Genomic DNA, 14567 nt, shown 5'->3' on the forward strand with positions numbered 1-14567 from the left:
GCAAACTTCAAGTTGTGCTAATGATTGCTATCATTTTGAACAGCCTAGTTGCTTATAAGGAAGGTGCACAGCATAACTTGCTCCTGTACAGTGATTATGTAATAATTGTGTATGCGAGCAGTAACTGGGAGCCGTCATTAAAGATGCATGGCAAGAAGAACAGATAAAAAAAGTCTTAAAATTTTCAATACAGCTGAAATTTGTGATATATCACTTTCATCAAAACCTTATGCAGAAGTGCAGTTTAGTCAGTCAAAAGGACAACAACCGAGAAATTTCCTAAAATGCCTTTTCAAAGCCGCTTGCGATGATTGCAGAGGCTACAAAAGAAATGAGTGCCAAGCGCCAGTAAGGTTGTCTTTCCTACACAGCATGATCATCATGTGACAGCTGTAAGGTTTGTGCCTGCTAGGCTGGCATCCATGTATTACAGCAGTATCACGTGAAAAATAGCACTCAGAGAGAAAGCTGCCATATTCTCGCCACCTCTGCGACAGTTAGCGTGGTCAATACCATGCTGGTTAGTCTGCTGGTTCCAGGGCACTATTAACTTGTATGGGAGGCACAAAATCTGCTGACCATTTGGCTGCCAACTGTTGTTAGTAAGGAAGAGAGAAGAGAGCTATAGTCATGTTGTTTCTGTAGTTTTATTTTAGTGTCCCATTAACTCGCCTACAGCCAAGCTCTTTTAAAGGAGAGAGCACTGGAATTTTGGCATCGAATCTTTTTTGGTGCGGTGGAGAGATTGCTGTCTAAAATATTCTATTCCATATCGGTAAAATGCTGTTCAAAATTTTTACCGAAAATTTTTCTGTCAGTGCATGCGCCCGTTTTTATGTAGCCCGATGGTGCAAACCATGAGCAACGACTGCAATGACGACTAGTCGTCGACAAAAAGACGTGCCAAAAACAAATATACATTTTACTTACCAGACAGTAATTAGACATTCTTAGCGTAGAGTAGCATCCTTTACAGTTTCCACACTCGAGACTGTTGCGGCATGCCTCGTTGATGAAAGTTGTAGTGGACGCTATCAGCACTTCATCCACGGAATCCAAAACGTTACGACACCGCCGGGGTGGCGCAGTGGTTACGGCGCTCGACTACTTTTCCCAAGGACGCGGGATCGAATCCCGGCCTCGGCGGCCGCTTTTCGATAGAGGTGAAAAGCAAGGTGCCCGTGTGCTGTGTGATGTCAGTGCGCGTTAAGGAACCCTGTTATTTTGCAGACATGTAGTCACATGGGGTACTACAGTGATAGTAATAGGGTTTCTCCACAAGATGGCACCTCAGTTTTTACGAGATTTTCACTGACAAATTAAAATTGTAAAGCCTCTTTTCTGGATATTTCATATATGCTGGCAAAGAAGCTCGCGGAATGCCTGCACGTCAGGAGGGCGCAGCAGAAAATTGGAAGCAGAAAGTCGGCTGGCATGTCTGAAAGGAAGGCCTTGTCCCGAAAAACAAATGTGAAAAATGGTCATATTTCTGCAGTAGTCAGCTGTTGGACCTTGAGTACGCTGAGGTTAAGAATGACATATCTTTCCTGTCAAAACTAGCACTTTCCACCAAAAGGGTAGAGGAAAGGAAGCAATTAATCTTGAATTTCAGACCAAATAATTTGTGTGAAGTGAGAGATTATAAACGATGGTCAGTGGACGCGGTAAAAAACAAGTTAAACTGAGTCTGCTGCAAGCATGTGAAATACTGCACCCTCAGACAAACTCAGAAACAAGTCATGTGAGTGGGTTGAGAGATTTGATTTGATTTGATTTGATTTGTGGGGTTTAACGTCCCAAAGCGACTCAGGCTATGAGAGACGCCGTAGTGGAGGACTCCAGAAATTCCGACCACCTGGGTTGAGAGAGGCAGAGTGGCTGGTAGATTTAAAAAATTTGTAACGGGGTTGTTTACAGATTAAAAAAAAAAACGTAGCACTCATACTTTTTAGGTTTTGGCAATAGGACCTCACAGCATTGCAGAAGGTGTGCTTAGTGTCACCTAGTTTTCAGCTGTATTCACATAAAAGCAGTTTGATTGGCTGAGGCTTTGCCTTCCGTATATATGACAAACCACCCTCTGCACTTGCATGAAAAAAGTTTTGTGAATAGCAGTGGTAATCTAAAACCAGGCATATTCTAGGTTTCGCAGTACTAATCAGGGAATGTACGCTACAGCAGAACCTTACTAGTTTGAAGTCATTAGGGCCATAAAAAATGTATTTATTAACCGGGCACAGCAAAAAAATGTACTGGGTCATGCTTTTTTTTCAGATTGAAATGAACTTTGCAATTGGCCCATACTTTACCTATAAGAGCAGACTCCTCAATCAGCAACTTTGCGATTGGCCTATACTTTACCTATGAGAGCCGACTCCTCAATCAGCCGCCACAGTTTGTTTTGCAGTCTAGTGAGATGACATCACAGCATGTGCACAGCTTAAAGCAATAAAGGCGTAATGGTGCAATCTCACAGGCAGCAGTCTGAAACAAAAGGAGATCAAAAGCAGAAAAACAGTACTCCACATTGCCTTCCACATTTGCATGCAGGCTGACTTAGTATAGTGGCAAACTGAATGGTTCTGTAGTTCCGGATTCTGGTGCATGGCACACCCCATAGGGGATTGGGGAGTTTCATCTTCAGTTCAAAATGCTTATCTCAGTGGGGGGACTGGCAGCACAAACGAGCTCGGTAAACTACGCACAGTTTAAATCTTGTGTAGTGGATTTACGTGCATGGAGCCGCATGCATCCTACCAAGAGTGAGTACCGGCATGGCGCTCTTACTACCTGCTGCCTGACCAAAACTACCGTGGCTTGCATTAGAATTTGGGTTGGCTGGTGCTAAATTTTGATGCTCATTAAAGGGTTTAGTAATTATGAGTATAGGTGTAGAGTGAACATAAAGTAGGCATATGCATGCGTCTTATACTGTTGCTCATTTATGCATGTATGGCAGGTGTCTGGTGTGACAGGCATAATGAGAAAATTGGCCAAAAGGTAAAAGGAGTTTTCATTCTCCCCTTTTCTCATTGCATTGTGCAATGCGGATGCACAGCTGGGAAATGTGGCCTTACTAGCTATTGCATTGTAATGGCCATTGTTTTATGCGTGTCATTGCATGCCACTGTGCCTGTGGGCTATGCAGCTGGGTGGCGAGTCTTCCACCAAGCTATCTGGAAAACGAACTGGTGGGCCCCTTTTTTGAGCCAGCACCCTGTGGCAAACCTGGATTTATACCCTCACCTGCTGTGGGCCCCGAGACTAGTTTACCATTGACACCTGAGGATCCCCGTGTCGGACTGCTGGCCTTTTATGGGGCCAGTGCAGATGCCCCATTAGCTGCAGCACCACCCCTCTTGGCTCCTACTGTCGGCTCCATGATTCCACCCATGGTGGCCCCCAGGTAGGTTTGCAGCATTCTTGAGAGTGATCTCACCAATTTTATTAAACATTTGAAATAAATGTTTCTAGCTGCCCTTCTCGCTTTTTGTGGTCACACCTTCCTCTGAAACACCCAGTTACCACTCCACATACACTCCTCTGTCGCCACTATGTACCATCTTTGCCAAAAGTAACCAAGCAGCCCTCCCGGCCGGTAGAGCAGGCACGGGGCCGAGCTAGGAGAGTGTAAGCTCACTGACGTAAGCATGCTCCCTTGCTCTCCTTCTTGGGATGATAAAAAGTAAGCGAGTATCATATGCAGTATTTGATTTGGCGTCTTCGGAGCACTGTGCTCCGCACAGGCATCGCTCGCTCAACGCTTCTTTTTGGCTGGCGCTCTGAAGCTGCACTCTTCGTTAAAATGTGGTGCTCCTGTAGTTGCAATGAATGGGCAAATACATGCTATTCTGCTCGTTTGAATTGTCGGTGAAAGTAAGGAAGGGAATGGATTTCGAAAACTCTACGCGCATTTTTATGCGGCTCTTATTCGTCTGCTGTGACTCTTCGTTAAGCTGCAGGAGAGAAAAATAAAAAATTTCCACCTGTTTCAAGTGGCCCTTTTACTACATACAGTATTTCGTGCTATTTGATAATGCACAGAAAGTGCGTAATGTTTTTCATGTTGGTAATTATGTTCATGCATTAACCTCCGGCCAGTCTTTTCGTTTGATGAGCAAACAATAAGTGCGGCTGGGTTTTTTTTTTCTTCTGGAGCACCATGTGACCAACCTAACAGCTATGTGCTCTGGAAATGAAGAGAAAACCTGACACGGGGTATTTTAACTGCAAACTATTTTTGTGTTACTCGCTATTACTTGATTGGTAGTTTAGTGCTCGCTGGCAGAGTAGTGGCATCAGTTACTTGGCAAATAAGATGCTGGAATGGAACCTTCAAGTGCAACGCAAGATCAAGCTTGCAAATCTGAGACTCCTGCTCTTGCTGAACTCCCTGACCGCAACAGGCTGAAGCTTCAGAGGGAGTTTCAATGCAAATAGCAAAAGAGCTTCGTAGGCAACCCTCGAAATAGTGAGGCGTTCTTGGGGATCATATGCTAGGGAACATTTACATCACCCATTCACTATTGCCAAATATTTTTGAGGCAATTGCAATCTCGGCTCAGATTTTCTGGCATTCATTTTGGCGTTACAGTTGCAAAAACCGTTACGCACTTCTGTGCGGTAGCAAACTGTGCAAATGCGACATTTGCGGATTCTCCACATTACATAGACAGGAATAACCACATTTGAAACAACGGAAAATATTGCCTCGTTTTTGTTTCTCTCTAGTTCAATGAAGCGTCGCCATCGAAGGCTAGAAATCGCGGAAAAACCACACCAAGGTTTCGATATTCGTGCCCTGTCTCACTGTGTTAAAATTTCAAATGAAAGAAAAACAACTACTTTCGAAATCATTTTATCTACAGGAGCTGTGTACTCAGATTCAACGCGTGAGGTATTTCAACGAAGAGCGCAGCTTCATGGCGCCAGTCAAAAATTGCCGTTGAGCCAATTTTGCTGTGCACAGCACCCTCCATGACTAGCACAGAGCTCAAAGAGCATGAAATCGAACGCCATACATGCTACATGCTTACATTTTATCATCCTAAGAAAGATAGCGAGGGAGCAGCCTTACATCAGCAAGCTTACACTCTTAGTGGGGAAGGAGCGGCCACCGACAGTTACTGCCACGCCGCTGCTCGTTCCCGCGCCTGCTCCGCCGGCCGGCTGGGCTGCTGGGTTACTTTTGGAAAAGATGGTACATTATTGGCACTCAAGAGACCCTTTCCAATTATCTCTCCTGTGCACTATGCATCTGCCCGAGACCATTTCTCCTCTTTACTTATTTTTCAGGTGCATTTGGCTCCCATCAGGTTAACATTGCTATATTTGCCACTTTGATTTAATTTCTGTCTTCAAAGGTCCTTATTTGCCCATTTCCCCCTATGGGAAAACTGCTCATTATTTTGAACTCTACCATTTTCGTGCTATGAAGGAACCTCTTGCAGACACAGTCAGGATTGAAAAGTTGCCACTGATGAGTCTGACTTGTCCAGGGATGCCACAGATTTGTTGTTTGTGATGAACAGCTTGAGCGGACTTTGGTGTGTGTGTCTGCGTACATGTTCTAATGATGTATCATTTCTCATCCTGACCTCTTTGCAAGGTCACATGGTTTGGTGGTGAATGAGAAAGGATAATTGCGTGACTTTTCGCAACTGGTGTGTAGCAAAGGAAGAAGTGTTGCATTGATATTTGTTTTTGTAAGTGAAAAGTTCTCGAAAATTCCCCCAAAGCGTGTCTGTCCGCACCTGAGAGGGATTGTAAAAATGCTGTCATTCTAGCACGCAATGTTAGTCTTTGTGGTGCATGCATTGGATTTCAATGATTCATGGACTTTACTGATAATTTGGCAAGATAATGGATTTATTTGCTTACTTAAATGATCTTCAGTGATTTCTGCATGAATTTTTCTGGCTTGCCAAGAATGAGGTACAGAAAAAGCAATGTAGCCCTCTTGTGGGCAGTGTGAACTGTGCAGGTCAGGGCACTGAGCATGTTGGGCCATCGCCATGCAACTCTCCTCTGTCTTCGGCACCAGCATCACCATATGAGTCGCCACCAACGTCTGGCTGCAACTCGCGGGCCACATCTCCCTGGACTGGTACAGCTGTGACCAGAATGCATTGGGATGGTGCACCATCTTCAGTCGAGGAGCTGCTGCACAAGGCGCATCTTAAAAAATATTCTCATGCATTTAAAAACTGCTCCTTGGATGATGTAAGTTGCGTAAAAGTTTTAAAGATGTGGTCAAGTTCTTTTATTTTTTTTTAGCCTTAAAATGGGGTATCCTGAATGATGCCTATGCTTTTTGTGAACATGAACTTATACTTATCGATGTGGGCAGCGGTAATTAAAATGTGGTATGTAACATTTACTGAACTTGTCTAAAATCGAGCCTCATCTAAAATAGGTAAAGGTGTCTTATCTGCGTAGAGTATAAATGCTGAAAATTGATTCCTTTTGAACTGTTGAATATTCATGGGAAATTTGTTGGAAACTATTCAATAATAAGAAAGTTCTTAGTACTGTAGTACTCACGACATACCTTAACATAAGTGTGATAGTGCTAAGATACCCACTCTTTCATTTCTCCAGTGTTTGTTTGTTTGGCCATCCAGTAATCCTCACAAGTATGCCTCTGGCAGGTGATAGTTGGCAGGTGACATGACTGGCCACTCATTTGTCGGCGGCTTGTATGACACTATTAGTCCACATGTGATGGCTGAATTGGCAGGAGCTGCCAACTTGGACAGCACATTTAAGATGGGAATCAAACCGACTGTGACTTGCAGACCCCGAGTTGGACACACTACTCATAGGCGATGCAGGCATGTTCGTGCAGCTTGTTTACAGTGGAGCTTCATATTCTCTTAGGCAGTCTTTCACGTAATGTGGTGGGTTACGACTGCGCACTAGTTAGTAGGTGTGTGCGACCCGAAATGAAAACTGAAGTGCTAGCACACCTAATTTTCGTATTTCCACACCTCAGTAGAGCACGTAAAATTCAGAATACAGTCGAACCCGGTTATATCGAATTTTGGTTATATCGAACTCACGGAATATCCCCTTGAAAATCCCATGTAAAAGTATAGGAAAGCCGCATCATATACCGAACTCAATTTCGCCGGTTGTTCGATATATCGAACTCCGCACTACGCACTGGAAAGTGTGCCTTCCCCAAAGACGATCGCATCACTCTTGGCCGTTTGCCGTGTGACGTTTTCAAGCCACGCGCGGAAGGAATGAGAGGGGGCAGTTCTGGACAGCGCCGCTCCCATTCGCCAAAGGCGCGCGCATCTGCAGTTATTGTTTCCCGCGCGCCAACACATGACGTTGGCAAGCCATGTGCGTGGGTGTGCCCATTCTTTTGCGGAGCTCTCTCCTTCAGCACGCGCTACGCATGCGCCAAGCCAGCTCAGCCCGTTTTCAGACAGACGCTTTCTCCAGCGTGTGTTGCTTGCGAACCCTCCCTCTGCGCGCGGCGGCTGACGTGGCTATGGCGCCTGCGGACGGCAGCTCTCTGTGTTTTTTTTTTTTTTTTTTTGCGAGAGTCATTCTTTCTTATCGTTGTGCTGTACGCACGACGTAGCGTAAGATATGGTGGCTGCGGACGTTAAGAAGCGGCAGGCTTTTTTTTTTTTTTTTCTTTGGCGGGAGCCGTTTATCTTTGCCCGTATGAATCAAGGGAAGCACGCCGTCAGCTGCTGCGATCATGACGCCCGCCCCAAGCGCGGCGTGATAAATCGAACCAGACTTGTGCAATCAAGCCATCACGGGCACTCTGCCAAGTTCGCTCCCCGCCACCCGAGGAGCTATAAAAAGATAAACGCTCCCTGACGTTATCGCTGCGCAACATCTTGGCACGCTGCCAAGAAATGAGCTGTGGATTTGACGACCGAAACGGAGTGACGCGCGCCATCGGCATGCAAGCGAAAACGCTCGCGATTTTCTGCCGCAGCGACACAGAAACCTTGTTTTGAGCTGCCGCGGTGGCTCGAGCGGCAAGCGGGACGCAGTTCCAACAAGTTGGAAATTTTTCGCTCTGTCGCTGCCGCGCGTCACTGAGATCGCTCAATCGCTTGCATGTTAGCGAGCTGGCCTAAAGCATTTTTTTTTTTTTTTCAAATTCTCGGGCGCAAAAGTGGAGAGAGGGTTCATTATGCGAGTGGGTTGATTACGCGGCAAATACGGTATCGTTTTTTTCGCATCGTAAGTGCTGTCACAAGCCAATTTCTGTATATCGAATTATCGATATATCGAACTTTTTCGCGATCCCCTTCGAGTTCGATATATCCGGGTTCGACTCTATACACAACTGATGTGCCTGTTTATATCATGTGCATGGCATCACTAGTTTTGTGCAGTTGCTACCAGCATGTAAGCAGCACTATAGAAAAACAGTATATCCTCTGATGTTGCCTGAACTTTGGAAAAACTTTGAAATAATTGCAGTTCCAAAAGTGAAGTACTGAAATTTTCAGTCTACCAATCGTGCATGGAAAAACTCGTTCCATTTGTCTAGCTTTACACTGGGCTATGCAAACCAGCCATCTGATTATAATGTGTGCCAATGTGGCAGCACAAAAAACACTGTTAAGGCCACACATTTACATCAGTATTGCACTGGCAGTAGCGACTCCACTCTGAGGCACCTGCCCAGCTGCCGTGTCCCTGGGAAGTACTCTGTTCTCACCTCATGTTTCTGCCAAGAATCATCTGAACTGCAAAGTCAGAAGCGAGCATAACACGTTTCAGCTGTGTGGGCCAGAGTCGCAATGAGTAAAATTGGTAGTATTTGCAGGTAGGAGTGCACTAGTGCAGGCATGTTTATTTCACAGAGCATGGTTCATAACGAAACCTATGGGTCACTTAAACCAGTGGCTGACTGCCCTCTTCCATTGCTACTGCATAAATGTTATTACATTTTGTTTTAGGTGGTAGCCATGAATGAAGAGGCTATGAAGCACAAAGGACTTCCAGCCAGTTGTTCAAGACGACTGCTCAAAGAGATTGCCTTGTTGAAGTAAGCAGCACCTATGTATTGGCAGAGTCCTTCAATGCATTGAAGTAATCTGGTACTGGCAAAAAAGAAAAAAATAGATGATGTAAGTAGTAAAGTAATGTTATGCTACATATTAGGTATACTTTACATGGACCTTTACCCTTCGGCACAACTGCAAACTTCCAGCATTGAAAGTCTAGGACAAGAAGCTGTTTCTTGATCACATTTTGCTGGATACATCTCGGTGCTAGAAGCCTCTATAGATGGCACTAGCTGCACCAGCAACAAAGGTACCATGGAGAGAGTAGTATGCATGGTGTCCAATTGCACCATCATGCAACCAAACTGTTGCTCAGAATGACATGGTTACTGATGCTCTGCCTTTGTAGCTTTCCCTTCATTGCCGTGAAAACCTTTCTTCTAGTGGAGCTACCATTCCAGTGACAGTAAATCTGAATTTTTTCTGCCACAGTGACTTAGAGGCTGTTGCTTTCAGCTATTGAGACCACAACTGTGGGATTGAATCCTGGCCACAGAAGCCAAATGTTGATTGAGATGAAATGCGAAAACATGCACATGCTGTGTAATTAATATTGGCCCATGTTAAAGAACTCTGTATTGCCATATTTAAGCCAGAGCCTTTCACTATAGCATCTCTCATGTCCACACTTAACTGCATGGAATTATAGAGCATGCAGTTTTTATCCCAAGGGTTGGAGGCTTCATTCTGCACTGATAAAATTGCTTGTTCAAAGGGATAATAACCACCTGCCATCCACTGGGGCAGCAATTCATAGCTGCATTATACACCATTCCTATGTCAGATTTGCAGGGGTGGAAGTGCTGCTCCATTTGCTCCATTCTGCTTCAAACTGCTTTTCCTGCTCCATCCTGCTCCAAAATGCAATATTGCTCCTTAACTGCTCCAAACTGGCTGTTTTGATGTTCTACCATCAAATTTAGTGCAACACGGGAACAATGTCTTTGTACCAGTGGCAAAGATATAACACATCTTGCACTGGGCTTAATACAGACGAAACTTTTGTAAGGGAAGGAAGAATGTGGCATAATAAATATTTGTTCGCAAGTAAATTTAGTATGAGCCACTGGTGATTGAAGATAATTGTGAAAAAAAAAATGCACTGTGCATGTGACGTAGCTCCTCCTCTCAGCCTTTTGAATCACCGGTGGAGAGAGAAGCAAGAGCAGCAAACGAAGCAGATAGGCGCAAACTACTGTGAGCCGTTCGGAAGGAAACTTGACCGACTGGAAAAACCGCATGAGTTATTCTAATGGATGTGGTCTAAGAACAAGCAGGCGCTCATAGAGCCTCTCTTTCAGTAACAAGCTTGGCGGGCCTACGGCAGACAGTCATTCTTGAATCGTTATGGGTTGGTACTCCAAAGAAGTCACTCACTAGGAAGCTTCTCAAGAGTGTTTGAAAGCCATACAGGGCCTATTGCCAAGATTTTAAAAATGAGCCCCAGCATTGCTTAAACAAAGAATGATAGAACTATTGGCAGGAGGTTATGAAGTAAAAATGCTGAAGGATGAAAAGGCTACTCTTCAGTGCCATCTATATTTTCTGAAGGCAGTACTGACCACTGCTTAGGAATTTATCAGCACAGGCCTAGGATCAAAAAAGGATATGCACAAGATAGAGAGCAGAAATGTTGTGCCCATTAATCTGAGCTCCAAATTAGTGGCATTGCTTGAGTGCATTGAAGTGGTAAACTCGGCATTTGAATCTGTCAAGTCAGAATAGGCAAATGCGTTAGGTCACAAGGTCACACTAGATGTTCAGTTATAAAGCGCACCAGCAAGCGTTTCGTTTGCTGCTAGTCTGTTCAAAGTTGTTGGCCGTTGTCTTGTCAGAAATGAGTGCGAAGTTGGAGAGGCATTAAAGTTGCATAAAAAGGAAAAGCTCATCTTTTTCTGTCAGAAAGAGAAAAGTACAATTACTACAATTATCAGAGGCATTTGACCTTAGAAACCTGCTCCAAAACATAATTCAAATGCTCCAAAACATAATTCAAATGCTCCAAAACTCTTGTTTCATTGCTCCAAAGGTGCTCCAAAATGCTTGAGCCTGCTTTCATCCCTGAATTTGCTGAATTGTCATTTTAAACATCTTCATGTTTTAAACCAAAAAATCCAGATTTACTGCTATGTGGGGCTTAGTCTCGAAGCTGCACCTGAGTGAGTTAAAAATCTTGTTGCATAATGTGTTTTGCAGCAAAGCTTTGCTTTCATTTTTATGTAACATTGCACAGTTTATTATTGAAAATTGTTATACGTCTGAACATAAACTTGGTTCATGGTCCTATAAGGAACACTGTGTGATATTGTTTCTTTAAAAGTTGGTAATGCTGCTAAACATTATCTTACTGCTGGTGCAAAATTGCAGTACTCTTCCCTACATTGCTGTTGACCAATTCCACTTGTCTTAATGATGACGAAGAACTGCCACTTTGTGTGCAGGAGCCACACCAACGGGATGCTGAGCAGCCGGACCATAGCCACAGGGGCAGCTGCTGCTTTCAGCCATGCGAGTGGAGAGAGCTCTACTACATCTTGTTCTTCAGAGTGCTCCAGTCCTTCTCCACCTCCAGCCCTTAAAGCCGTCCGCACCCACAGCCCAGCCAGTTCAGGCTCAGATGACAGCACTCAGCCATCAACTGGTACTTGAGTATTCGTATGACCTGGTTTTAATGACGATACCACAATGTGGTATAGTAATGCTGGCTTTGCAATAACTTGGTACTATTCCTTAAAACCTGATTGCTGTAGATGGGCTTCAGCTCGCTGATAAAACCTACAAAGCTCTAATTGAACAAGACTTTGCTGTGGTAAATATTGTGCTATATTTTCTATTTGTGCCATGTTTGCTGCTCAGATAATGCCACATTTTGTGAACATTTTCAGGAGAACTTGTTATCTTTGCTGAGAATTTAGGTGACAGAATTTTCATTACTGAAGCAGAAATTTTCGTAGCACGCTGCGCTTTACAAGTTAGGGCTTATATTCCGAGTTTTTCTGTATTTTTTTCTTTTGGTAGAAGGATGTGCAGGGAATACTTTTGGTTGCAATGGTTATGATAATGGCTCACTTTGTGGAGTGTCGTGTTGCGTTGGCAGTCTTAGCATACTCATTTGAGCACGATAAGGTCATAAGTTAACTATAGTGAAGCTTAAGTGCTGTGACAGCCAGTTTTTTAGTTTAAAAAGAAAAGTATAAACAGCGTAGTCTCTCTTTCTTTCTTTTTTTTCTCAATTTTTTCATTCATGTACTACCTCAAATTCTGGTAGTGCAAAAGGGTGACGATTTCTGGTAGTGTTCTTGAAAAAGTTCATCATGAATAAGCAATCTGTAATCACCTATGTATCTATTGGCTTCTTGTGTTTATTGTATTCCACCCTGCTAAAATCCCCAGTGGAGATTGCAGTATTTATAAATAAAAATAAATTTTACAAATTTGGGAGATGCTCCAAGCTGCCATGCTTTTGACTTTTTTTTTTGTATGTTCAGATGCTGGAATATGATCAATATTCCTTGGGAAGTGCCAGCAACCGACCTTCAACTTTGTGCACCAGTGGTCATGAAGCAGAGCAGAAAACTGCTTTAAAATGCTGTTGTTTGTCTGTAGTACAAAATTTTTTTGTGGATGATGAGAGGGTCCCCCAGCACTCGTTAGCATTTTTCAATGTCAGCTCGCGTTTGCTGAGACACCAGATATGTGTCTTCCCGAGATATGTTTCCCTGAAAAGTGAAGATTGACCTATAGACGCAACATGGCCTTTTTTTATGTCCAAAAATGTATCTTTTAAGGATGTGTGAATGTTAAAGTTTTTAAATACAAAGAAGAAATTGCTTCAAATATCAAAATGAATATATTTTCAGTGTGAAAAAAAAAATTTTGTCTGCTTTTATTTTATTTAGTGTATGGTATTTGCAGCTGAAAACTAACAAAACTAGATTTTGTTGGTTTTGCACTTTAAAAGAAAAAAAAAACATGGCATGCAAAGGAGAGTATACTCGTGATGAAACAGATTAACAATATGCAACTTTTACTACTAGGATCATGCAGAGTGAGTGACCAAATTATATCTGTGACTTGGAACTAAAAATAACTTGTGGGGTAGTAAAACATCATTAGTTTCTATTTCAAGGGGCTGAAGAAATGCTCGAGTTATCTGCAAGTCAAGTTATAAAATTGGTAAATGACTGGCTGTTGCACAGGCACTAGCTGTTGTCATGGCGGACTGGCAGCAAAGCTCATCACCTAAAACTGTGCAGTCAACCACTGTGGTGGTGCGCTGGTTAGGGCGCTCGACTACTGTGCCCAAGAATGCGGAATCGAATCTTGGCCGTGGTGGCCTCTTTTTGATGGAGGCGAAAAGCAAGGCACCCATGCGGTCTGTGTTGTCAGTGCACGTTAAAGAACCCCAGATGGTCGAAATTTCCGGAGCTCTCCACTATGGCGTCTCTGATAGCCTGAGTCGCTTTGGGATGTTAAACCCCATAAACTGAATTAAACTGTGCAGTCACATCATGTTTCAGCCTAGAAGGAGTGATTCTTCTATTTTTGTCAGGTCTGCCATTATGCGCTTCTCAGATGTAATGGGTTACAATGCACGTGCAATAAAATAGGTTGGGTTTTTACACGGTTGCTTGCTATGCCAGTGGTGCCTCAAGTCTGCCATTCTTTGGGAATACTATTTGAAATTTCCCAAGTGTGCCTTACAAGTTGCCACCTATTATAGTTGGCCAAATGAGACGGCAGATCTCACGCTAGAAGAGTTGTGAAGGCGACAGGATGAGTGGCCATGGTTGTGGGCGTTAATTATGCAACATGTTATGTAAGGATCAAGTGAAAAACCATGGCTTTTTGTGTTGTGATTGTTTGAAGCGTGTGATCAGCCATATTGTTCTTGTTACATGTGATATGCGGGAAAGCCCACTTAAAAGAATTTTGCATGAGCTCCAAACCTAGCAGCACCCATCATGATCACTCTACGCAATAAGCATTTAAGAAGCGAAGGAGACACCTTTGCACTGCTTTCCCAACACTTTTAAATTCAACCTTTGGATAATTCGTTGCCACAGTCAGGTTTATAGAACTGTGTGGTTTCGATTGCTTTCAAGTATTCGGAAATTCTCAAAATCAATTTTTCAAGACAGGTATGAACAGAGTAGGAAACATGTTCCGTTTGTATAGAATTTCAAAATATTCACACTCCCCAAGTTTGTTTGCATCTCACAGCTGAATTGTCTGTCATAATGGGAGCATTTTAAAAATAATTGCAGAAATTTTGAATATGCAATGAACGAATTTGAATGAATGAACGAATGAATGATTATAAATGGATTGAATTTTATCAAAAATATGTACCGTGAGAAAAAAGCTAATAAGTTGGTTCATTATACGAGTATGTTTATTATGCAAGCAAATATATGAAATGTTCGTGGCATTGTTTTGTGGTGGTGAGGTTAGCATTTGCTATCAGGAATGCGTAGAAAGTGCATGGGGCCTGACCTTGAAAGTGTATGTGAAGAAATG

The 14567-nt window shown here is 43.3% G+C and overlaps 1 protein-coding gene across 2 annotated transcripts in view; it reads left to right on the forward strand.

Moving 5' to 3' along the window:
* The window catches only part of LOC146205792 (uncharacterized), a 40351-nt gene that overhangs the window by 21739 nt on the left and 4045 nt on the right, over nt 1-14567 (forward strand). For both annotated transcript variants that reach the window (XM_084590467.1, XM_084590468.1), the window contains 4 exons: nt 3149-3406; nt 5970-6222; nt 8940-9028; nt 11489-11688. In XM_084590467.1, the coding sequence (XP_084446593.1) occupies nt 3149-3406; nt 5970-6222; nt 8940-9028; nt 11489-11688 (800 nt within the window). The remainder of the gene's footprint in view (nt 1-3148; nt 3407-5969; nt 6223-8939; nt 9029-11488; nt 11689-14567) is intronic.

Source organism: Amblyomma maculatum, chromosome 1 (genome assembly GCF_055883805.1).
Source record: "Amblyomma maculatum isolate TAMU_Amacu chromosome 1, ASM5588380v1, whole genome shotgun sequence".
Lineage (NCBI taxonomy): Eukaryota > Metazoa > Arthropoda > Arachnida > Ixodida > Ixodidae > Amblyomma > Amblyomma maculatum.